Source organism: Lethenteron reissneri, chromosome 10 (assembly GCF_015708825.2).
Source record: "Lethenteron reissneri isolate LAM-NWPU_2019-01 chromosome 10, ASM1570882v1, whole genome shotgun sequence".
Classification (NCBI taxonomy): Eukaryota; Metazoa; Chordata; class Hyperoartia; order Petromyzontiformes; family Petromyzontidae; genus Lethenteron; species Lethenteron reissneri.
Genome location: NC_083788.1, coordinates 10,443,617 through 10,469,405, shown reverse-complemented (window position 1 = coordinate 10,469,405; position 25,789 = coordinate 10,443,617). Strand labels below are relative to the sequence as shown.

Here is a 25,789-nt window from a genome sequence, read left to right as displayed (position 1 = left end):
TGTTTATAGTCGACTTTATTGCAGGACAAGGCTCTTACACGCAGCCACACAGACTGGCGGGCAACGGCATTGTGCACTGGTTATTCTAAATTCACCACCCCTCTGCCACGATGTTGCTAGATCAGAGGTTTTCCCCTTCTATATCTATAAGCTTCTGTATCACATTCGGAAAAACCTTCAGAATGGGCGCAGCATCGGTGTTATTCAACCCTCGTATATCAACCTCCAATGTGGACTGCTGTGATGTTGGAATTTCAGCCACGGTCCACACGACTCGAAAGCTTTACGTGTGCAGTCACCGCCACAGGACGTCACCTATTCGGCGTGGTGACGTCGTGGTGGACAACGCGACCGTTACAGCAGACACATTGGGGGAAATCAAGAGTTTTGCGTTCAAGATGGTGCCATTGTCATGGGCTTCGTCAGAATGTTGGGAATAAATTATAAGAAGCATTTTCAACAAATTGTGCGGTTCTTTTAAGCAAATTCACATTGAACCAATAAAAAAATCAGTGTGGGTACATACCCACCGAATCCCAAGACATCCTCTAGAAAGGGCTCTAATGGAAGCTCTTCTGCCAGCAGTGACATGAGCAAGTAATTGCAGGACTGCACCTTTGTTTTGAATAATTGAAGCTAGGGGGGAAAAGGCTGAATATATAGGAGCAGGAGCAGTCCCGAGGCCCCATCGATGGGTTCCAGACTTCACCTGACCAGGCTGCAGCTGAGGCCCTGGACTGCGAGGCTTCAGAGTACGCTTCATATTTACAGGCAGCGTTACCAATGACAAGGATGCACACGCATGACTAGGCCACGCCAGAAATCACGGTAAGTCATTTCAGTTCAAAAACCTCATTTGTTTCATATTTATTCGTTAAAAGGAAAGGTTAATGGAGGAATGAGCCTCAATGGCTTGACACGCCCGTGTCCCTCTGCGACGAACACACGCTTACTACCTTAACCTTAAGCTTATTTACTTTATACGTTTCTTAAATTTACCAACACCGTTCATGATCGTGCACGGAAAATTGCGAATGGCAACACCGTCGGGGGGGGGGGGGGGTGCGGCCGATATTGGACGCGGTGCACGTTGGCAGACGGCCGTGTCTTGCGGTCATCGCGGAAACTCCGAGCGTTTACTTCGACAAAAATATTAAGAGATTCAAACACAGCGTGCCACCCACCCAAACAGCTGTGGGGGGACACCGCTGGTGCAGCAGGGGGTCACGATCCATTACCAACTTAGCGAGCGATGGACGGGGAAGAGATAAAAGGATGCAGGGGTTGAAAATGAAGATGACAGCCCCGTGGATCGGTGCCTGGCCAGCGGCAAGCACGGCGCTGCATACATCGCTCGCCAATCGACGGGAGCGTAGGAGAAACCTCGCTGCTCTGTGTGCGAGACTCCCTAGCCTCGCAAACCTCGTGCCCGCCACCTCTGCCATTGGCGCATTGACAACTCTTTTCGCAGGTGAATCACGCTGCTGTCTCAGGCAAAACTAGTTAAAATGCGATACTGGCAGCGGTTACACGCAAAACTTTACTCCAAACCAGCACAGTGCACAGGGACACCATTTAAACCAGACCCAGAAGATTACACGTTCCTGGAAGCAGACTTGAGAAGGTTTAGCAACACAACAAACTGGCCGAACGCCACTCGCCAACAGCACAAGGGCATCAATCGTCAGCGAATCAACGACCACCCCCCCAGGCAAAAAGGTGCCAGCTCGACGCTCGTTCAATTTAAAAGTGACTCTCGCTACAACTGTTTCTCACCGCCTCTCTCCGGCCCACTTCAGACACGCGCGGCGTGGCGTCTCGAGCTGAAGAATTCCTCCAGGTGTCATTACCGTGGAGCCAGGCGCTACTGATCCGGCCTGCAACTGTAGAGGGGCGTCGGCGGTGAGCATTGCTGCCGAGCGAGCCCTTGACAGAAGAAGTCCATGGAGGGTGAGCAGCGAGGGACGAGCAGGGGTTGAGGATGAAGAGGAGCAGATCGAGCTACACGAGAAGCTCAGATAGGAACAGGACAAGCAGCAGCAACAGGCAGAGAAAGGTGATGAGGTTGGTGGGGGGGGGCGAGAAAGGGTGAGAGAAAGCAGTCCACAGCAGGAGAAGAGGGATGTAGTGTGAAAGGGAAAGAGTGGGCGGGAGATGACTGTGTCGTCTCAGTCAAAGGAGATAAGCTGAGCGACGGACGCGGGGCCTGGTGCTGCCAATGGTTGCTGGGGTGCCTGCATGACACACGCATAAACGATAAAATCCACTGTCGTTCACAGCAACGAGAAGGTGGCGATGGTTGTGACGATGCCTCGACCCGTCTCACGCTCAAATGGGACTAGTCTTTCGATTTAAAGCTTTCGTGACTGCAGGGATTCATCTTCTTGGTTCTTTTGGTAAAGTCACGTAGAAGGGAAGTAATAAAATAATAAAAGTAAAACATAATAAAATAATTCTCACAACGTTTCGCCCACAACGCAAGCAGCCGTCCTCAGGTGAAGAGCAGGTCTGTCCAACCCAGCTTAAATATACGCTCCAAGCGTGGTGGTGTTTCATTCAGACGCTGTCTCCCCGACAGACCTGGTCTTCACCTGAGGACGGCTGCTTGCATTGTGGCCGAAACGTCGTGAGAATTATTTTATTATGTTTTATTTGTATTATTTTATTACTTCCCTTCTACGTGACTTTACCGAAAGAACAAAGAAGGGGACTAGTTTTGTTCATTTTGGATATTTAGCAGCGTCGATAACCGCGTGTTAACGTTGACCAACCCGCACTGACCAGTGTGAAGAATGGCCCAATGACCAACCTGGCCTGACGAAGCTGTCATCCAGTAGTGGCCCGAACTGAATGCGAGCATTGATTCCACGACTTTTTGAATAGATAGCCGATTATGTATTGAGAACAGCTTTTTGCATTTCGTTTGTTGTACTTCCCCCACACCTCCAATTAGCACGGTTGGCTATGTACGGTGCGAAAGAAGTTCAACATACGTACATTTACAACCCCAGTTGGGAGCTAGGTACATGGTTGGTTGCGCAGTTGTGTACTTGTGTACAGGCACATGACCGCAGATGCATCTGTATGATGCTCGAGCTCAATTAAATTCCTGAGGAAGCACCCAACATGTGGAACAAAACGCGGCACAACCCCGGAAACACATCCGAGAGCCACACGGCACGACCGTGAAAACCTACACAGGGTGCATTAATAAGCGAGTGGACATGCAGGTGTGCGTTTGCATCGGTGTGGGTGTGTAGCCTCAACGTGCACATAGCGCCGTGGTGACGTCACCACCACTGAGTGGCGAATGGCGGTTGTTGTTGTGTGGGCAAGGGGCGTACGGGTTGGTAGGTGGGCTGCTGGTAGCCGGGCTGGGCGGGCGGTGCCTGCCCTTGCGGGAAGCCTCCCTGCTGCCCCTGCACTTGCTCCTGCCCGGGCAGTGCCACCCCCATCCCCTGTGGACGATCACAACAACGGCAACCGTTCCATTAATCCACGACGACCGCAATTGTTATTAAATAAACACCCTCATTTATGAAGCTTTGGAGTAGCCACTGATTTACACAATGTAAATGGCATACAAAAATAAACAATTAATACTTACATCAGCAACCCAGAATACATTCCCCATGGTTAACAGAGCTGATCATTTGCTCTGTAACACAGCTGTTAAGCCACTAGTCTGAAAGTCATAATCCCTGGAGATTCATCAGGACAAAGCAGAGACCGGTGATGTGTACATTTCGAGTGGGGATCTATCTAATGGCTCAAAGCAAATTAATTTGGAAGTCAGTGCAAATAAGCGACTGGCGCACGAGGACAAACAGCTGTGGCAAGAGGTACACATGGCAGAAACGAGACGCGGCTCCCAATGACGGGGAGAGGGTGGCTACACGTTTGCAGCCACGGTGAAGCCGCCCCCGCCGTACCTGCATGCCGTACGGCGCATAGCCCACTGAGGCCGACGGGTAGGACAGCACGCCAGGCGCTGGCGCGGCCGGCAGAGACTGCGGCTGGCTCACCGCCTCCTGCAAAAGGATGTCGCACAGTTAACCGCGTTTCTCCGCCTCGGTGCGGACGGCTAACGCACGCAATGCTGAGGAACCAAAGATGGTCTCTACTCAAAAGGCGGGCTCACGTGGTCCGATGTAATGGAGGTGGCATCGCTAAAATGTTTAAATAAAGATGCGGAAGTGCGATTGCTTGCCCTAAGCTGCCGCTGACCGAAGAGGGCCCTGCACGATGGAGCTCTGGAGAATCAATCTAGAAGGTTATTTTGGCCTACTCTTCCAAGCTGGCCAGATGTCTTAAAAAGAAGTTGGAATACCCACACATAAACCCCACCACACGTGACCTGTCGTACGACTGCGGTGTACCCATTGATGCTGCCGAGTAGACAGAGGGGGGGCAGTTTAAGAAACTTGGCCCATCAACTGCAGTTAATGAAATAAAAATATTAATTAAAGTTATGCTAAAGTGCATCATTATGGCCACTCAAGATGTCACTCCAAACGCAATGACATCACTCGAGGCGTATGTGACCAGACGCCTATTAAAACATTTCATTGTTCTCATTTACAAAGCTTCAAACACTCATGCCGGGACAGAGCCTCGGTACTGCATGACTAAAGTAGTTTCGCTGGCTGCGTCTTCCTCAAGCAAGAGGCAGCAGCAGGTGAGTGAGTGTGCGGGCGAGTGGGTGTGCGGGCGAGCGGGTGTGCGGGCGAGCGGGCGTGCGGGTTGAGCGGGTGTGCGGGCAAGTGGGTGTGCGGCGAGTGGGTGTGCGGGCGAGTGGGTGTGCGGGCGAGTGGGTGTGCGGGCGAGTGGGTGTGCGGGCGAGTGGGTGTGCGGGCGAGTGGGTGAGCGTGTGAGTGGGTGTGCGGGTGAGTGGGTGTGCGGGCGAGTGGGTGTGCGTGTGCCACAGGGTGTGCACCTGGTACTGCTGTGGCTGCTGCTGGTAGGGGTAGGGCCCTTGGGGGTTGGGCCCTCCAGGCTGTGGGCCTCCAACCCCCGCCGGGTACATGTACTGCCCTCCGTAGTTTGCATCTGAACACACGCACACACAACAGAGATCAACCCACACCCCCAGTATTACCTGAGTTTAGTCCAATGTGCAAGAGTGGCTTTAACAGGCGGTTGGAGCAAATCCTGTTAAAGAGTGCCTATTAAGGCGGGCACGGCGCACGAGGGGGGTGTTCCGGCAATCACCACACCTGGCCCCCCTCTGTCTCCCCACTGCTCAACCTCGCTTAGCTTCTAAGATCAAATTAGATCGCATAAAAGCAGAATTAATCATTTATTTCAAAACTTATCAGGGATCGTGCTCGTTTAGCGTGACTTAACACGCACTACTCTTCCTGACGAGCGCTCGATGAAGCGGAAAAACTTGCAAGCCCAGCGCCGGCGCACAACCCGGGCCCCCCACCTGTGGTCTGTGGCTGCGTGGGGTTGAATGGGGCAGGGGCGGTGGTGTAGGGAGGAGCGACGCCGCCCTGGCCCGGCGGGAGGCTGCCCGGGTAGGCCGTGCCGTGCATGGGGGAGCCCTCGAGCGAGCTGGGAGGGCTGAACGCCTGCTTGAGGCTGCCGGGGGGCCCTTGGGGCGGCGCTTGGTACACGCCGCCAGGGCCCGGTTGAGGCACACCCTGGAGAGGCGCGAGACGCGGACACGGACAGGCGGCACATTTTAGCTCATCAGGCGAAGGTAAAGGCGCGGCTCTGCAATTGCTCAGGCCACTGCTCGCAGAAGAACACCCCTCTGGAGACAATTGTGCTCTGCCATGCAGGTCATACATCTTGGAATTGGGAGTACCCACATTTTACCCCACCACGTGCAACCTGCCGAACGACTCACCGTGGCGTACCCATTTATACTGCTGGGTGGAAAGAGGCGGGTAGGGGGATTTAAGATACTTGCGACCGTTGTGTCAGCCGCCGTACCGGCAGATCGGAAAACGAATCGGCACCCTCTGGATTGCAAGTCCAGGGTGAAAACCATTAAACCACGGCAGCATCCCCAGCTTTAAATAACACAAGACGTGGCCAAAACACAAAAGCCTCTCGTGGACACGAACCCAGCGGGTATGAAGAAATCAGTCATCGCACTCCCCGCCCTCTCCCCCCAGAGATTCAATGAGACGTCACGATTCAAGGCCGCGATTCAAGGCCGCGATGAAGAATCGATTCTTTTCACAAATTTTAGTTTGGTGTGTAATGGTTCTCAGTTGTTTTCGGTCTTGTTGATACACTTACACGAGCCTAAATCTAACCTTTTCATATAATTTGTAGAAATCCTATATAATGCATGCATTGAGTACATAATAAATTACATTATGGCTACCTTTGTTTACACTTTGCACCAAATACTCATTTAAGGCCGAGGTAACCTGAGAGAGGCCCATGACATGTTCAGATGCCGCATGGTACTGGCAGGAGTTGAACCCAGTTTAGTCTCAATCGCAGCACTGAGCAAACCCAGCATCATCGCTCCCCACTAACATACACACCACATTTCTTACATGGCCCACATCATGAATGGCTAAATTCAGAACCAGAGCTATGGGGCTCGGGTTAGGGCAACGGACACCATGCTAAGGCTAAGATTAGAAGCAGGGCTGGAATAAATTGGTGCTATGGCTGGGGACATAGGCTAGACAATGCTCACCGATGCGTACTGCAGGGAGAAGGCAGGCATGTGCGCGCGCATCTGTATGGTCTGCTTCTGCTGCTCCAGCCTCATCTGCCGCTCCCTCTCCTGGTCCTGCAGCCGTCGCAGTGCCAGCTGCCGCTGCATTTCCAGGTACTCCTGCACGCACACATGGACGCATTCATTCGTTAACACACTCACTGGATCAATACAATCGCCGGCAAGAAGCACAGATACCGGCAGCGTCTTCAAGGAAGTTGACGGCCCAACGAAAGATCGGAAACAGGACAAAATGGAATAAACACAACGGCGGTGCAGAAACCTTTCTCACAGGTGGGTCGCCAGCAACGGCTTTGGAATGGTGCAGGAGGAGTTTCTGATGGAGCTCAGTACCCTCCTGCAGGCTAACGGCGTGTGTCACCGCACAACATCTACACTCAATCAAGACTGAGCTGCACATGCAGTTGATCAGAGAGACATCCCAACATTCGTGGTCTCAAACGGGGGGTAGGGGGAGGAGCGGGGAGAGAGGAGCGGGTGGGGGGTGGGGGGGACATACCACAAAGTTTGCGTACTGCTGGCCTAACTGTAACATTGGGCATGCACGAGCTTAATTTCTCTCCCTCATTTTCTGTCGCGCCCTCCTCGAATGCCGGTGCCCTTGCCCTCCCCCCCCCCCCGCTCGTTCACCTGCTTCTTCTGGCGCATGATGTGCAGCTTCTGCGCCAGCTGCAGCTGCCGCTGGTGCTCTGCTTCCTGGGCGGCGCGCTGCAGCTTCTCGCGGTGGTCTTCGCGTAGCGCGTTGAGCGCCTCGCGCGCGTCTCGGATCTGCGCCAGCTTGTCCTGCAGGCTCTCGTAGTGCACTGCCGGCGCCACGCGCAAACAAAACAAAATCCGCGCGTACCATTTAACAGACCGTTGCTCGGGCAAGTGCCGCTAGCGCTCTTGCGGCAATCTGGAACGCTCTTCCTTCCGATATTAGAAAGCCTCTGGAAGCTATGTACTTTTAAATCTAGAGTGAAAACTCATTTCTATCCAACTGATTTTTGTGTTTAGTTTGTTATCCTTCCCCTGCACTTCCGTTTGGCACGGTTGGCTACGTACGGTGCAAAAGAAGTTCAACGTACATACATATGTATCGGTGACCAGGACCATGCCCAGCTGCCTTTGTCTCCCCAGTGCTGATGTTTACACACTACACCAGGTAGTCATTTGAGGCTAAGTCGATTTAGGGGAGGCCCAAGATCGGTTCAGATATTCATCACCCCTCTTCTGTAGCCCTTGTATTGTACTGTAGAGATAGTATCTTATATATATATTCATATAGTGCCTTAACTCAAGGTGCTTTACAATAATAACAAATATTAAATTGTACATAACATAATACCGTCCGTGATGCAGTCATTTTTAGTCTGTTGATGGTCGGCGATGCGGCAATCGACTCATCTCGACGAGCTGCACACGATGCAAAGTTGGATTTTTCGATAACCGATTTTTTTGTGCTGTTTGGCATTTCGACATCGCGGAGTGGCACTGATTTTGGGTTGATTGGTACCCCAGTCGCGGAGTTAAGTACACCCCTGGGAAAAATAGTGTCCCAGAAATAAAACATTTAATTGCCTCGGCCATTTTGTATTATTTGGTACCCCGGGGTACCGCCATAAGCATCAATTGTGGGGGGGGGGGGGGGAAGGGGGGTGGCTACAAATGATGCATTGTAGTCTCGCGGTGTCGCAAACGACTGCGGCGAGTACGCACGGCGCTTCTCGTCCAGCTCGTTGAGCAGCTGCAGCAGCTGCGGGTGCATGTTGCTGATGGCCTGGAAGAGCGACTGCACGGCCGTGTCGGTGGTGATGCTGCGTCCGCGCGCGTGGTTGCTCTTCATGCGGTTAGCGAAGGTGGAGATGGCGTTGTTGAGCGTGCGTAGGAACTGCTCGTTGTTTTCCTCTGTCTCGCCGTTCTGGTACTGCTGCAGCGAGGAGGAGGGTGGGTGGCAGCGGACGACAAGTCAGGGGTTGGGGGAGGGTGCGCGTGGTCCAAATCAAAATGAGCTCAGGGCATTGGCAAGGAGAGAGACCGGCAGGACGTTTAACGAATAAGAGATCCAAAACACAAAAAGTTCGAAAGTTGTTGTCGATTTGCGCCAACAGTGTCCTACGCTGTCGAACACAAAGCTTTGTTAATCAAAAGATCGCCTTTAAAGTTACCGTCAACTATGTATTGCCACAGCAGCTCTAAAATGACAATAAATTGACTGATATTACAGCGCATGCTCATAACCTTCAAGGGTGTTTTGTCCTGAAGGACTCTTCACACTCGTGTCCGACAGCCAGGAACACACGCCCCAAGCGTGTATCCACGAGACAAGAGCTGCTCGTGTCTGGGGTTAAACCTTTGCCTCCTCACCTCCGCCACCTTGATGGGCGACACGTGCCCTTCGACCGCGACCGGATTGGTTGCGGCGGCCGGGGAAGGCTCAGGAGCGGACGGGGTGGGGCTGCGGCGTGTGGTGGGCACCACCACGCCCTCTTCCTGCTTGCGCTCCCAATACTGCCGGTTCAGGTAGCGCGCCAGCTGTACACACACACAGACCGTCCGTGAGAATGCTTGGTAGACAACAATGAAACGGCACTTGCTCCGGTTCAACCAAATAGCGGCACAGCAACACGTGATGCGTATTAAATCTCGGGATCCTTTGGACCTCACCTCTGGATCGTGTTCTTCAGCTGGGGGAGCAGATGACACCTGTAAAACAAAAAGAGAAGGTCCTGGTGTTCATGGGAAAAAGCGATGTGCACAGGAGCACCAGATGCGTTCGCTGGATTGCTGGCTTCTTATCATGGCCGGCCCCTACACTTTGACCCCACACATTTGCTGCCCCCTACACTTTGCGGACCCTTAAATCTAGATTTGAAGCTTTCGTGACTGCAAGGATTCATACTCTTAGGCTTTTTCGGTAAAGTCACGTAGGTAAAAAAGAAAATTTATAGAAGTAATAATAGAAATAAAATAATAAATCACGACGTTTCGGAGGCAACACAAGTCTCTGTCATCAGGTGGGACCGTCAAGCCCCTTAACTTGTATTTAAGGGCTTGTCTCTTGCAATTTTGCCTCACTTAATGCAGTAAATTTAGCCGTGATGGTCCCACCTGACAACGGAGACTTGTGTTGCCTCCGAAACGTCGTGTTTTTTTATTTTATTTCTATTATTACTTCCATTAATTTTATTTTTTACGTACGTGACTTTACCGGAAAAACCCTTAAATCTGCCAATTCCTATATTGGCCGTTCCCTCCATTCGCTGGCCTCCTCGCTTTACCCCACCCCTTGAGACCCTGAGGTGGCGGGTCGTAGGGGTCACCACAGCGGCACGGGGGGGGGGGGGGGGCATGGTACGCACCGTGGTGGGCGTGTAGAGCGTGTTGGCGGGAGAGGACGAGGACGCCACGACGGGGGAGCCCGAGCGGGTGTAGGCCGACATCGCGGCCTTCTGCCGCTGAAACGCACGAGTCCACACAAAACACGTCAACACTTATGCGTAGGCTTGTGCTGTATAGCGCTCTCCTCCGCTGTGTTTTCAGGTTGTGCCGCGTGTTGTTTCAGCATTATGTCCAAAACTCGCCGGCCTTCGTCAGGGAGCCGAACCAATAGAAGTCAACAACCGGAAATTATCTATTATCGAGGGAGAACGTCAGTGTCTCAGTTCGATTCCTGAAAAAGTTCCCAGCATGCGGAGCGAAATGTCGGACAATATGCTGCATCACACTTGGCACTACCCAACGGCCCAAACGCCTAAGGGACTAGAAGATGCAAATATACCAAACACTCGAAAAGAGCATGAACACTTGCTCATGAGAGGCATTACTTCTTATTACGTGATGTTCATCATGCTTAGATTTACATTGACGAATAGAAAGTGGAACATTTAGATTAGAGAACGGATCCAGGTTAACGACATCATATTGACTTAAGTAAAAGAAAAGTCAGTGGGCCCGAGCAGGACACGTCTCGAATAGATGATGGCTTGTGATCGACGAATGATGAAGTGGTAACCCGAGGAGGTAACACACCAGAGAGGATGCCCACCGTGGAGATGGAGCAAGGGAATAGATTTGTGTGCAGGTGCCAGGTGGAACGCAACATCACAGGACTGCGGGAGACGGTGATAGCTTGGCGAGGCCTTCATCCCAGAGTGGAATGATGAAGGCCGACGATGGTGATGACAAATCTCGTGTGGTATGAACGTGTGTGCGCGCGACGTCATGGCGATGGGTGCTTCCTCCCCCACTCACCTGCCGCTCCTTCTCTTCGGCCTCGGACTGCGACAGCGCCAGGGCGAGCTGCAGCTCCTCCTCTTCCTGGGAGAGAGTCTCGTCGCGCTTCGGAGGAACCTGACGGTGTGAGCACGCAGCACCGTTAATTTTTGTTCGCGATATTGGGCGACGAAAATTCTCACACGTCATCGAATATCGATGCCAACGATGACTATTAAACGACCGAAGATCATCAAGCATGACCATTTTCTGGGGAAGTCAAAAGTGGTTGCCCGAATGGTAAAGTTAGAGGTAATCATTCTCCCTGAACGCGGATTGACGAAATTGTACGATTCAATCCACGAAACGATGATTATTAAAATGTTTGGCTATTGTGGTGTATACAGAACCTATATAATTTATAGTGATGAGAATCCACGTAAACTTAGTTATGTCAAAATACCAAACATCTGAGTAGAGAACGAGCGATTTGGCAAACGCATTGCGAGCCTAGGTTTCTATTTCGCAGGCTGGAATCGATGAATCACCACATCGAGTGCCTCATGAGCGTAGGGGTGGTGCAGTTCATGATTAACTTATCGACCTTTGAAAACTCCACCCCTATTTACGCAATGCAGGATCTCACGGTTTGTTGACGTGTGGCAACGTGTGGCGGAAGTGTTGGCAGATGTGTCAAACACTGACTTGCAGGATCCGTATCTCATCTTACACAGATTTATGTCGCGCCTTGGTCAAAGGCGCTTTACAATAATGATAAATTAGCACATTAGATGACAGTGGTAAGAATAAAGTGGGCTTATTTAAAAGTGCTGGTGTAGCCATGGTGACGGTAAGTAGGACAGGTTGGGGAGTGGTCAAGGAGGGGTTAGTGACAGGGGTTAGGGGTAGGCCTGGGTCACGTGAAGATGACATTTTGCGTTCACAGGAAAACCTCTGAAAGCTGGACACGAGTAAGCTGGACGGAGGCCTCTCGAAATCCCCTCCCCACCACTGTTCACGCAATTAATAAGCTGCATGTGGTAGGAGACGCCGTGTGCATGTGCACTACACTTTCCAATGTACGACACACGTGGTGCACTTCACGAGTACAAAAATAAACATTCCACACATTCGTTAATAACACTGTGGGGGGCCTTAAAAAGGAAAACGACGTAATATGCGACATTTCTGGGCAATGGCCTTTCTTTACGGCACGCAATTTCATGTATTTCACCTGGGTTGTGCGCCATGAAGGATCGTTGCGCGATACGTCACCGATTCATTATAGATATTTTTTTTTCTATTCAGGCCGAAGTGTCATTGAGGAATGCGTTGTTTTGCTGTCTGTGATTGCCCACCACTGCCAAATAATCGGTTGTGGTATCAGTTTTTATGCAGTTCAGGAATCTGTTCCCTGCATCAGTGCTCCCCTCCTATCACTGTTTTCACTTCCATATTTTACTTTCAATGTACAACAAAATAAATGCTCCAAGCGTGTGTCTCAAAATCCATTCCAGCCTTCCACGTCCCGTGAACCTCAAGCCTTCAACTCCTGCTTCATGGTGACGGAAAGTGACTCGGGTTAAACTGTATGGCAGTGATATTTTGTTATTAAAATTGTAACTAAAGGATGGGCAGCCCACGACTTCACGTGGGCTTGAAATGAATCCCCTGGCTCCCAAACATCTTCCTCTTGGCCCTGCGTTTACCACATCTACGCCACCACCCCCCTCTGAAATATCCCCCTCAACAGCCAACGTTAAAGTGCGCAACTTTCTCAATTGGTGAATTATTAACAGTTTGTCCGGCTTACACCAAAACTGGAAAGGCTCTCCCAGCCAACCACCTCAACGAGTCTGGCTACGACAGGTTTCACCGCATCGCGAGTACAAACGCAGTTCAACCCACAGTTGTATCCGCGCGCATGGCCACTCACCTGCGGCTGCTGCGCGAGGGAGCTGGCCAGGTACTCCGGGGGGAGTTCCCCTTCTGCCGGCTTGGCGTTGGGGTCCTTCCTAAGTCCCCGACAATAACGCACATCGTCGTCGTAGTCATCAATAACGGTGTCTCCATTGTAGGACAAAGAGGCCTCTCCAAGCCTTTGAGTGGTGTGTGTGTGTCTGTGCATACAGGTAGGTGAATGTTTGTACACCTGTGCAATTGTGCCTGTGCAAATATGTACAGGTTAATGTGTGCGCGCGCACACGCGTGTGTGTACTGGTGTACGCGCGTTTACAGGTGTGCATGAGCGAGTGTGCAGGCGTGCGCTCGCACATACATGCGAGTGTGTTTGGGATCTTTGCTTTTCGTGTACGAGTTTAAATACATGTCGCGAAATAAACAAGCACACTCCCATTATTCTTGCTATACCCAGGAAGGCCTCAGTGTCACTTTTCAGTAGGGCCCTGCCAAATTTTCGCAGGAGGGGGCGATGATTGATTGCTTTGTATATTCCAATTAAATAACTTACAGGGGCATTTTTTTTTATTTGCCAAATCTGGACCGCCTACTCTTGTTAACGATATCACGAGATCTTCAACAGATGGCGCGCAGTATTTGTTACGGTTAATACACCCGCAGAATTCATCTGGCTGTCCCTGGATTAAATCCGTGAACCTCTGCAACAAGAAGGCAAACGCGTGGCCATGCTACGACCCCAGGTAGACAGGTAGGTGCCAGGTAGGAGGCCATGTGAAAGACAGGCGGTACTCACTTGTTGAGCTGCTCGTAACAAGGCTCGCACACGCGCACCTCCCGCTCGATGCCGTACTTCGGGATGGTGGAGGCACGCGACGAGCACTTGCTGCAGAAGATCTGTCCACATGCTCGACAGTGGTGCTGCGAGGTTAGAACGGCAGATGGAGGAACTGCGGTCAATCACTGCCTGCGGAGCGATGGTTAGTACAAGTGTACCGACGCATGTGCGGTGGTGGTGGGGGGGGACGGGTGATGGGAAATCACCTTGCGAGTTGTCATGGAAAACATCACGCGGCATCTGTGACACTCCTCCGCGTCCACCCACTCAGGGGCCTGCCACACCGTCACCACGGGAACAAGCAGCACTCAACGTAAGATCCAGCACGCGAAACCGCAAACACACAACGCAGCGCACACCACCGTAACCGCAAGGCAATCCACCATACACGCAAGGCACACCACCACACACAAAACAACAACCGCCATTCGTCGCTAAGTGGCGGTGACGTCACCACGGCGCTTGTGCCAGGCTATGTTCACGTTTAGGCCATACAAGGCACGCCTACACAAACAACACACAATACACTACATCACACAATGTACATCAAAACACACACAAAACATACCACAAACTGCAAAATGCACCACAACTCACTTCACAACGCACATCAAAAACACGCAAGGCACAACTGCACCGTAACACATACAAAACATCACACACAATTCAAAACACCATGTACACATGACAGCACCCAACCACAACACATTCCAACAAGAAACAATGACCACAAACGCAACACTCGCCATGCAATGCGAATCTCAGCACAGCACGTGCACAAGGCCCCCAACACGCACGCACCACAGACAATTCCACGACAGCTTACAACACAACAGCACCCTGTGCCGCTCCATCTTTCAAGGGAGCTACACACCATCCCGTAAAAACACAAGCAGGACAAAGTTGTACGATTTGACACAGAATGTGACCCCCATCGCAGGTTATTCCACCCACTAAGCCTTACCTTCTCTGCCGAAAACATAGCGTCACTTTCCTTGAACTCTGGAAATGTGAATCCTGGAACACACAACATCGTTCGTGCACACACACACACACACGTCAACTCATGCACCTGAGCATACCTTATTTACAATGCATTTCAATTATTTCCTTGATGAGGCTGGTGGTAATTACCGGCGAAAGGTAATACTCGAATTGTTAATGTTGTGGGTTACTCTCCAACACACCGGTGTTCTGAAATAATAACTAATTGGCATGTTTCGTATAAGTGGCAAACCTTACTAACTGGCTGTGACGAGTGGTGGCGGGTTTAACGACACATTAATATCTACGCGATCGAAACGAAAAAAACCTCTATAATAGACGAGACGAATGAGACTGTAAAAACAACGCAGAACAAAAATACATTCTTATACCGAATCCCAAATTGCAATACGACATCGAAACACCAGTTGTCAGCTTCACGCCACCAGCTAAATAAAAACACATCTCCTGCTCCTCCCAACGGATTGTATCCATCGCTGTCATCCCTGAACGAGCCAGACTCCTGAACGTGCGCGACTTCAACACTGTGGTTCAAGCGCCGCGTTGACAGAGCTTTCGAGAAACTTAAAAGTTATCGCCAATTCCTTTCCGAGAACTAAACGCACATCAGCGAAACGTTTACACGAGCCATGCTGTACGCACGACTTTTCTTCCTTTGTATCTTCTTATTGAACAGTCTCCCATTTCTCTCCGCCTCACGTTCTACAATTTTGTTCACTCCATTCGACTAATACGTAGTAGCGTATCATATGGCATACCATTCTAGAACATCACGTGACGCTTCTGGGCCTGTGCTCAGCAACTGTGGTTTATCTTCTTGGTTCTTTCGGTAAAGTCACGTAGAAGTGAAGTAATAAAATAAATATAAAACATAATAAAATAATTCTCACAACGTTTCGGCCACAACGCAAGCAGCCGTCCTCGAAACGTCGTGAGAATTATTTTATTATGTTTTATTATTATTATTTTATTATTTATTACTTCCCTTCTACGTGACTTTACCGAAAGATCCAAGATGAATCCCTGCAGTCACGAAAGCTTTAAATCGAAATTCAACTGTGATTTAAACACAAATAATCCATTCTAACGGGCGCAAATCGACGCACGCAACGCGAGCTTTTAACTTTGCGAGCGTCAAAGCCCAACGCGAGAGCGTGCAAACTTCTCACCCTCCATCTTCATAATCTGGTAGGTGTCCTGCACCACGCGGTATTTGGGCTCGTGGCGGAAGGCTTGCGACCAGGCCTGAATGAGACCCAGCAGCCTCGACTTCACTGGGTCCGAATACTTCTGCGGTGGAGAGTCACACACGTGTGGCGAGGGAGAGAGGAGCACACGGTTAAAAATAAACAGGCCTAAAAACACATACATCGAAGAATTAAAATGTATTTTTAAAAATTATTAACCAATCTTAACTGCTTCACAATTTGGTGCGTCCTAGCTCTGAAGGTGTACGCATACCCTTACACATTCATATCCCATGACGCATTCGTAGATACCTCACGAAGATATGTATTGCTGTTAGCAAATCCGACCAGATTTATTTGGACAAAGCGTATTCGGAGAGTGTTAAAATATGTCACAAGCGTGTTGAAATCGGAGGCAGACAATGTAGAGGCTGTGATTAAACATAAGTTCTCTCCGTAATTTCTTCACATTATTTTAGTGCGGTATCTATTATCCGACCAGGTAGCTAGGCAGGAGAGCGAGTGACTCGCAATACGAGTTCAAACCATCCATAAGAGGTTTTTTTTGGGTTAGATCGCCTAAATATATAAATGTGTCGTTAAAACCCGCCACCACCCGACACAGCCAACTGAGTACGGAGATTGTAAATGTTGTGGCTTGGCTCCCCAACACAAAACCGGTGTGCTGTACTAGTGACGAATTGGCACGTTCTGTTTACGTGACAGCCCTTACTAGTTGGCTGTGTCGGATGGTGGTGGGTTTTAACGACACATTTATATATTTACACTAACCCCCCAAAAAAACCCCTCTATTATGGATGACATTGGTCGCGAAAGCCTACATGTTAAACTGAGTTCAAACCATGTTTGGGGTTTGACTCGGCCAATCATCACTTCAGGGCAGATACAATCTGTACCACTTTGTGGGGAGGTCAACGGTGGTTTCCCTGTGGATTTCCGTCCCCGCCGCTGACACGAGGAAATATCCTCCACTGGGTCAAGGCTGTAAACAGGGAGATGACCGCCAATGCTCATTTGAGCAAAAAAATGTACCGACGTTTTTCTTTCATATCCATAAATAAATGACCCTGTATGATATACACACGCACAATAAGACGATGAACGTAAGCTGTATTATAAATCGACGCAGGCTAAACGCGCAGTCATGCCGTCAAGGACTTCACAATTTCTCAACAATAAAAAAAAACCCACAGCGAACAGACCACGAAGAACGGCGAGCGCTCAGCCGCCACGATCGTGAACGACATCCCGTGAGTCGTACGCGTGGTAATAACAATTTACATTGATTTGTAAGGCGCCTTCCAACGATGTCCAAGGAAACTTACCGGTGCTCACGGCGTAATAAGTCAAAATTGTGAGACTTTGCGTCTCGTGCGAGGTGCGCGGGCTCTCTAAAGGTTGCTCCCAGCGGAGGCCCCCCTCACTTCCTGGTGAGGCATTACCCAAGACGCCAGACGCGCACAAGCCAATCGCGGGGCTCTCAAACAAGCACGTGGGTATTTCCATTCTCGAGTCACCGCTCACGTGAAAGGCTGACACCATCGACCCCCCCCACCACTACCGCCGGGGGTCTGGCCACACTCCTCCCCACACAGCTGCGCCCCTCCCACCCCCTCCACGTCTCGCGAACCCCTCTCGCCGAGAACACCGCGCACGCCTCCCACCGCCCACCCCACCCCACCCCCTCTCACCCAGAACATAGCGACACGCCTCCCACCACTCACCCACCCCACCACTCACTCACTCACCCACCCACCCCACCACTCACTCACCCATACACTCACCCACCCACCCACCCCACCACTCACTCACCAACCCTACCACTCACTCACCCACCCACCCCACCACTCACTCACCAACCCCACCACTCACTCACCCACCCCACCACTCACTCACCCATCCACCCCACCACTCACTCACCCACCCACCCCACCACTCACTCACTCACTCACCCACCCACCCACCCACCCACCCACCCCACCACTCACTCACTCACCCACCCACACCACCACTCACTCACCCACCCCACCACTCACTCACTCACCCACCCCACCACTCACTCACCCACCCACCCCACCACTCACTCACCCACCCCACCACTCACTCACCCACCCCACCACTCACTCACCCACCCCACCACTCACTCACCCACCCACCCCACCACTCACTCACTCACTCACCCACCCACCCACCCCACCACTCACCCACCCACCCACCCCACCACTCACTCACCCACCCCACCACTCACTCACTCACCCACCCCACCACTCACTCACCCCACCACTCACTCACTCACTCACCCACCACTCACTCACCCACCCACCCCACCACTCACTCACTCACTCACCCACCCCACCACTCACTCACTCACTCACCCACCCCACCACTCACTCACTCACTCACCTACCCCACCACTCACTCACTCACCCACCCCACCACTCACTCACCCACCCCACCACTCACTCACTCACCCACCCACCCCACCACTCACTCACCCACCCCACCACTCACTCACTCTTCCACCCCACCACTCACTCACCCACCCACCCCACCGCTCACTCACCCAGCCAGCCACCTCACAACTCACTCACCCAGACACCCACCCACCCCACCACTCACCCAGCCAGCCACCCCACCACTCACTCACCCAGACACCCACCCCACCACTCACTCACCCAGCCAGCCACCCCACCACTCACTCACCCAGACACCCACCCACCCACCCCACCACTCACTCACCCAGCCAGCCACCACACCACTCACCCAGACACCTACCCACCCCACCACCCACTCACCCAGCCAGCCACCCCACCACTCACTCAGCCAGCAACCCCACCATTCACTCACCCAGACACCCCATCACTCACTCACCCAGACACCCACCCACCCCACCACATCTCCCCAACCCCTCTCACCGAGAACACAGCTCCCGTCAACAACAATAAAAGTCCCCCGTGTAGCCTTAGCAGACTCTGAGGGGCAAGTGCTGTTGGCGAGCACCGATGAAGGCCAGAACGGCACACGAGAGGGTGGGTGGCCAGCACCACGCCCGGCCACCTTTGTATTCCTAGTGGCGATGTTTACACATCACACCAAGTACTCATTTGAGGCCGAGTCGAGTGAGTGGAGGCCCAGGACCGGTTCACAATCGTCACTGGTGCTGGTAGTGAACGGGAATCGAAGTCGGGTTGCCGGATTCGTAGCGCAGCGCGCTAACCACTACACTACCCCACCCATCACCCACCCACCCATCACCCACCAACCCCCAACCACTGTCGAGAGAACACAGCGCCACCCACTGAACGTGACACGCCACCCCTAATCCCAGCTCCCCCACCCCCCCTCTGTTTGTATGTTTTAAATTGGTAAGAATTTACATTGACGGACAACATTTTAAAACACCACCTGTTGGACTAGCTTAGCAGGTTCTAGCCACAGGCCCGCATCGGAAGACAACGGCACAAATGAAATGAGTGGAATCCAAAGTTAGTTGTGCACGAATGTCCGCATAATACTAACATGGCCACTCGCCTAAGAGAAGATTTGTTGAATTATTATTGTTTTGAACCGCCCGACCCGAACCAGCGTGCACTGTGGCCACCTTTTCTTTCCACCAATGCTGCACGCAAAGCTGGGCAACGCATATCCATTCCGCACGCAGGTTGCATCCTGCCTGGGAGAGTTTAAGCGGGGCACACCGGGGCACCACGCTCCAGCGAACATGATGTGACAAACAGCACCGCTGGTCGCGACTGCACAGCAAGTCGGCCGTGTGAATGAGGCGCATGGGTAGCGCAACGTATCTTGTATTGCTACCAACATTGTGTTGTATTTCTACCAACATTGTGTTGTATTTCTACCAACATTGTGTTGTATTTCTACCAACATTGTGTTGTATTGCTACCAACATTGTGTTGTATTGCTACCAACATTGTGTTGTATTTTTACCAACATTGTGTTGTATTTCTACCAACATTGTGTTGTATTGCTACCAACATTGTGTTGTATTGCTACCGACATTATTTGCACGTTTTGTTTACGTGACAAAACTTAATAATTGGCTGCGTCGGGTGGTGGCGGGTTTAACGCCACATTTATATTTACGTGATCTAACCCATTTTTTTTGTTATGGATATTGGTCACAAAAGCCTACGTGTTAAACGGATGAAAACCATTCAACTTACATTATAGACTGTCCAACTACAAGGGGTAGTCTGAGTTAACCTGGTCAATGCGGTGCACGAATGCTCCCAAGGACTAAAGTAAATCAATGTTGAGCGTTTTCATTAAGAGAATGAGTGTTAGATTTGAGCTTAAGAGGATAAAGGTCATCAGACAGGACCCCGATGTGAATGGAAGGATAGGCTCAGGGTTAGGCCCAACAAATACCTCTTTCTACGAGCACATTCGAGTCGAGCTGAGGCAGCATGGGGCCATCACTGTACAGGCGGTTTTCCACTGGCTATTTGATGAGCCAAGCTGGAACCACAAGACACCAGGACCTTGCTCAGAGACAAGAAGAGTTTGGAACAGGGCTAATGGGCTAATTGTGCGTTCAACGCGTGTCACATGATCACACCAGAATATAACAAAAATGGTACCCAGTGTGTCCGCAGCTTTGGGGTGCTGAGGAAGTGTGTACATATGTGAGTGTGCGTCAATGTGGCATAGGAGTTTGAGCGCACGTGCATGTATGCGTCATTGCATCATCTGCATGCGTCTCAACATCACGCATGGTGTGACATCAGTGGCACGGCTCTGGATCTGCAGTGGAAAAGCAACCCGGGCCTCCTGATCCGCGACAGGCCGGACAGACAAGGCTCGGATGAAGCAATGGGAAAGAAAAAAAACGAGGTAGATGGGTCAACCACCTTGCACAGTTCCTTGAACTCTTCCATTGTTTGCTTGGTGGCCAACTCATCATGCACCAGCTGCCCACAGTTCTTCACCACAGACTCCAGCACCTGGCCACACACACAAAAAAACGAAGATGTCGCGTGGAGCCTTTAACGAGACTGTCCGGGGCAGGTGCTGTTGGTGAGCACCTGTGCGCACGAGGTTAAATACGTCACCGGAAATCGCCGAGATAATCGCTCGACTGTTGGGTGTTTCTTGTAAAAACTGGTTGCGCAAGTATTTGTTCTCATAGTCACGGTTCGTCGGCTGCCCTCCGGAGAGGCGCAGTACCCACCTGGAGGGCGAACATGGCAACGTGTGGGTTCTTCTCGCTGACCCTCCTCTTGATGGCCGGCATGGCGTATTTGACCCTGCGTGGTGAACCGCAAGTTCCGTTGCAGATGGGGGGAGGGGGGTGGTTGGAGGGGAGAAACACATTCATTGTCGAGGACAAATGGAGGCTTCTCCGTGTATCCGCGAACATTGCACATCCACGACGTGCATTGCGACAATACTGCATTCTCAAGATTACGTAACCATTTCGGAAATTCAGGAGCACCTCTAACTTGTGCCGAGCTTCAATAAAGTTATACAAATCTGGTCACAAACACAAACTTGTGTGATCCACCTACCCTGACCAGGTGTGCGCCACCACCGCCAGGCAATCGTGGCGAGTTGAACATTTGTCAAGAACGTTCACCAACTTCTCCATAATCCGGTCCTTAACGCTGCCGCCTTTGTTATCATCATCAGCCACTTGTCTATCCACTGTTGGATGAGCGTTCCTCCAAAACAATGCAAACCCTCACCGCCCTGCATTGCTGGAATTATTTGAGGCCTACACATGAACTGACCTCATTTTTCCATCTCCACAGTCGTAATTACCTTGGGCATTTTCCTTTGGATACCATTGTCACCAGTCTGGGATATCAGCCATAATTTCTATTATAATTTCTATTGGCCATATGTCCTGCCCTAGAGGCCACTTAATTTTCTTAACGGTCAACGCGTTTGTATTTCATTTGCATTCGTTCTCCGATCCACATGTTCCTTTTTTTTTCCCCAGTACCCTTCTCTGAAAAAAGTTCGGTTTTGTTGTAAAAATTTCGTTGTCACTCTCCATGCGTCTGTTGCGTGCCACTCTGAGGAAAGGGGGCAATGTCGAAAACATTTGTTGACCTATTATACACTTCTCTGTCATGAGGCAGTTATCGACAAACATCGAATTGCGTTTTTCACTTGTGCTTCTGCATCACTGCCAAAGTAGTCCCGTAAAATATTATTCTTCCAGCACGCTGCCGATGACACATTCCTTTCACCCCCCCACGATTGTCATCATCCACACTCAATGAGGTGGAGCGGATCTCACAGAGACTGGTGAAAGAAAGGGATAGGCATGCAGACAGTGTGGCGAGTCACTTGGGCTGATGAGGAGAGTAAGTCACTCACGGGACATCACCCTGACGAATCTGGTCACAGATCTGCAGGATGGAGTCCCAGTCTGTCTCCAGCAGCAGCTGGCTCGTGGCTTTGTCTGCGGAAGACATGGTTTGATGAATTTGAGACCCCGATTCTTGACAAATGACCAAGGGATAGAAATCATTGTTACATATCTAGGACTGAGCTGTGTGTACAGGGCTATCTGACGTGGGCTTCAAGCTGTGTTAAATGAGAAAAAAAAGATTAAAGTCTGTGTGTGCATGTTGCATGTAACGTCGAGTGACATCACTGTGTCGTGCCTACCGTACACTTACAAACATGTCACTTCAGCGAGGTCACGGACACGATGCCACTCGAATTATTCGTCCTTCACGAATGAGGCTTCAAACGCGTGTCAGACAGACAGGGCCACATGCCCATAGCATCTACAAGAGATGTATTTTTGGCTGTTTCTTCCTTCAAGTTATTTAGACTGCTGCAGAACACAGTGAGCGAACAACTATTATGACTGTACTCAGTCAGTGGTAAACAGTCTGCCTCAGCAGCAGACCATGCTTTCCCACCTAATGACGGACGCTTGTGTTGCGCCCGAAACGTCTTGATTTATTTTATTTTCTACCTACGTGACTTTACCGAAAAAACCAAAGAGTATGGATTCCTGCAGTCACGAAAGCTTCAACTCAAGATGCAATGGCAAGTTATATGTGAATTGGTCCTCGGCAACCAAGTCACTCTTCACGTATCTACACTCACCATCATGGTTAGATGCTATTCATAATTGGTTAATGTTGGGTTAGGTCGTGCATACATGTGGTAATCTCCATTATCACTCTCCAACTCATTGGTGTAAGTAATTTGGTAAGTTAGATTTAAGTAAAAAATATTTGAATCTAACCCAAAATAATCCAATTAAGAATAATATTGGTCGTGAAAGCCTACATGTAAACAAGTGTGAGATGTGGTAACTCCCCGCCCCTGCCATGTTTGCAGTGTGCAGCAGGGTGGGATAAATCCAGTCATGGACTGACATAGTTGTTTGTAATGTAAGCACACGACGTCAAAGTACACCGAAAACCAGGACGGCAAACAAGTCAAGTGTTTAACGATTAACGCCACACACAAATGCGGTGCGCATGTGTGCGCGTGGTCTGAATTCGAATGCAGAGCGAGTTCATAACCAAGTCACAACAAAGAGACACAGATCCCCCGTATAGCTTTAACAGACTGTAGGGGCAAGTGCTGTTAGCGAGCACCTATGAAGGCCGGAACGGTACACGAGGGGGTGGGTGGCCAGCACCACGCCCGAAAGCCTTTGTCTCCCCAGTGGCGATGTTTACACACCGCAACAGGTACTCATTTAAGGCTGAGTCGACCCAGGGGAGGCCCAGGACCGGTTCAGATAATCGTCACTGGTGTTGGCCGTGAGCGGGAATCGAACCCGGGTCGACAGGTTCATAGCGCAGCGCGCTAACCGCTACACTTACCGCTCCCCATAAACCAAGTCACACACACAGTCACACACACAACAGGCACTGGATTATTACTTGCTAACGTGGGCTTAGCGAGCATGACACGACAACACTGCCGGGTCGTAATGACGTCCAGTGCGGGCCGACCCGCCCATACAGGACATCTGTGGAAAAGAGCTTAGTAGCTTATCGGATTGCTCCGGCAGTCTAAATACAGATTTAAGATTTTGGATGGGAGGGTCGGTCCCTCTGTGCCGTCAGTCCTGTTGTCTACTAGAATTCCCTCCCCACGTGTGCAAATTCTGTACGGCGTCGTGGCAAACGCCACAACCACGGCACGAAAACCACCGGGACCACACCGCACAACCACAAAAGCACACTACTGTATACAAATCACCCCGCGACCACATAACTCCCAATACCACGACCACCACCACCAGTTCGATCACGACATCCATATCTTAATGGCACTCCAGAAACGTTGGCCAACTCCCAGACCTCTCTAAACGACACCTGCACACTGGTTCTGATACCGACAATCCGTTCCGAAATAACCACACCGCTAAACAAAGACGCCACTGTAGATGCCAACTGAACACAACATGACAACGACATATCCTCAGGGCTCTTCCAAAACTCCACGATCCTAATTCCCCTCCCACCCCCACCAAAACGATTCCAACCACACCCTCGTCTCTAACCCCGAACCAATGCTGCCACCACCAACACGATTCCCAATTACCGTCACCAAGACATCCACCCCAACCCCGCACCACTACTGCCATCAGTACAGCCATTCCGACAGCAACACGTCCGGTAGTTCTCACCGCGATCCCGACATCACAACCACCACAACCACCACCTCCACCACCCACCCAGCGAGGGAAGGCCGCAACCTCGTTCAGTCTGTCAAGCTTCCGTATGTATAGCATTAAACACGGGCAGTAGACACACCACGAATGAAACTGCAATCACTACGACTGCCATTTCTAACAACAACAACTATTCGATACAAATACAACCACCTCCATATCAAACATCATCACGTCAATCACAATTACCACCACGGCACTGACTACAACCGCATCAAGCGCAATCACCGCCTCTTCGGCCACACCTACCACGTCCAAGAAAATCACCACGAGTGCAACCGCATCAGCTACAACCGCAACGATCACAAAATGAAGTATAACCACCAAAAAACGAAATCACAACCACCAGCACTTAAACTAGAACTACTTAGCGCAACGCTATCCCTTACAACCGCACCAATCACAACTACCGCCAACACAACTACCACCATAATCCCATCAACCACACCAGTCACAACAACCAATACCACCACCGCGTCAGTCACCACTGCAGCCACAACAACCACGACTGCAGCCACAACAACTACCACTACAGCCACAACATCAATCAGTACCGCCGCAACCACAACAACCACCACTGCAGCCACATCAACCACCACCATCGCAACCACAACAGCCACCATCGCAAACACAACAACCGCATCATTAACCACCACCGCATCCAACAATAACCACATCAACCACCACCGCAGCCACAACCACAACAAACCACCACATCCACCACCACCGCAGCCACAACCACATCAACACCACTGCAGCCACAACCACCACATCAACCACCACCACATCAACCACCACCACCACAACCACCACCGCAGCCACAACCACCACATCAACCACCACCACATCAACCACCACCACATCAACCACCACCACAACCACCACCGCAGCCACAACCACCACCGCAGCCACAACCACCACAACAACCACCACATCAACCACCACCACAGCCACAACCACATCAACCACCACAACCACCACAGCCACAACCAACACATCAACCACCACAACCACCACCGCATCCGCGGAACTGGCCTCACCCAGCAGCCGGTCGAAGGAGCCGGTGCTGCGAAACATCGCGGCCAGTGCTGCGCCTCCCCCCGCTGTTGATGCTGCTGCTGGTGTTGATGTTGTTGTTGTTGCTGGTGTTGTTGTTGATGTTGTTGTTGATGTTGTTGTTGTTGCTGATGACGACTGAGCTTGCCTGCTTCTTCCCCGACTGCTGCCCGCTTCTATTTACCAAG

The 25,789-nt window shown here is 51.1% G+C and overlaps 1 protein-coding gene across 6 annotated transcripts; it reads right to left on the bottom strand.

Annotated features, from left to right (window-relative positions):
- On the bottom strand, positions 1-25,789 carry HGS (hepatocyte growth factor-regulated tyrosine kinase substrate). 6 transcript variants are annotated; one of them, XM_061548908.1, is made up of 21 exons: positions 25,586-25,789; positions 22,214-22,298; positions 21,060-21,135; positions 20,740-20,832; positions 15,830-15,950; positions 14,621-14,672; positions 13,862-13,940; positions 13,614-13,738; positions 12,837-12,915; positions 10,940-11,038; positions 10,048-10,143; positions 9,353-9,391; positions 9,053-9,220; positions 8,405-8,612; positions 7,337-7,509; positions 6,665-6,805; positions 5,429-5,645; positions 4,937-5,049; positions 3,933-4,031; positions 3,345-3,458; positions 1-2,234 (listed from the first exon to the last, which is right to left on the bottom strand). In XM_061548908.1, exons 1-21 carry the CDS (start codon positions 25,620-25,622, stop codon positions 2,169-2,171), a joined length of 2,280 nt encoding a protein of 759 aa, XP_061404892.1. In that variant the 5' UTR covers positions 25,623-25,789; the 3' UTR covers positions 1-2,168. The 6 variants fall into 6 exon arrangements, with proteins under 6 accessions (XP_061404892.1, XP_061404890.1, XP_061404891.1 ...); XM_061548906.1 differs by having other exon boundaries at positions 8,405-8,615; positions 25,586-25,788; XM_061548907.1 differs by having other exon boundaries at positions 8,405-8,615; positions 15,830-15,947; positions 25,586-25,788.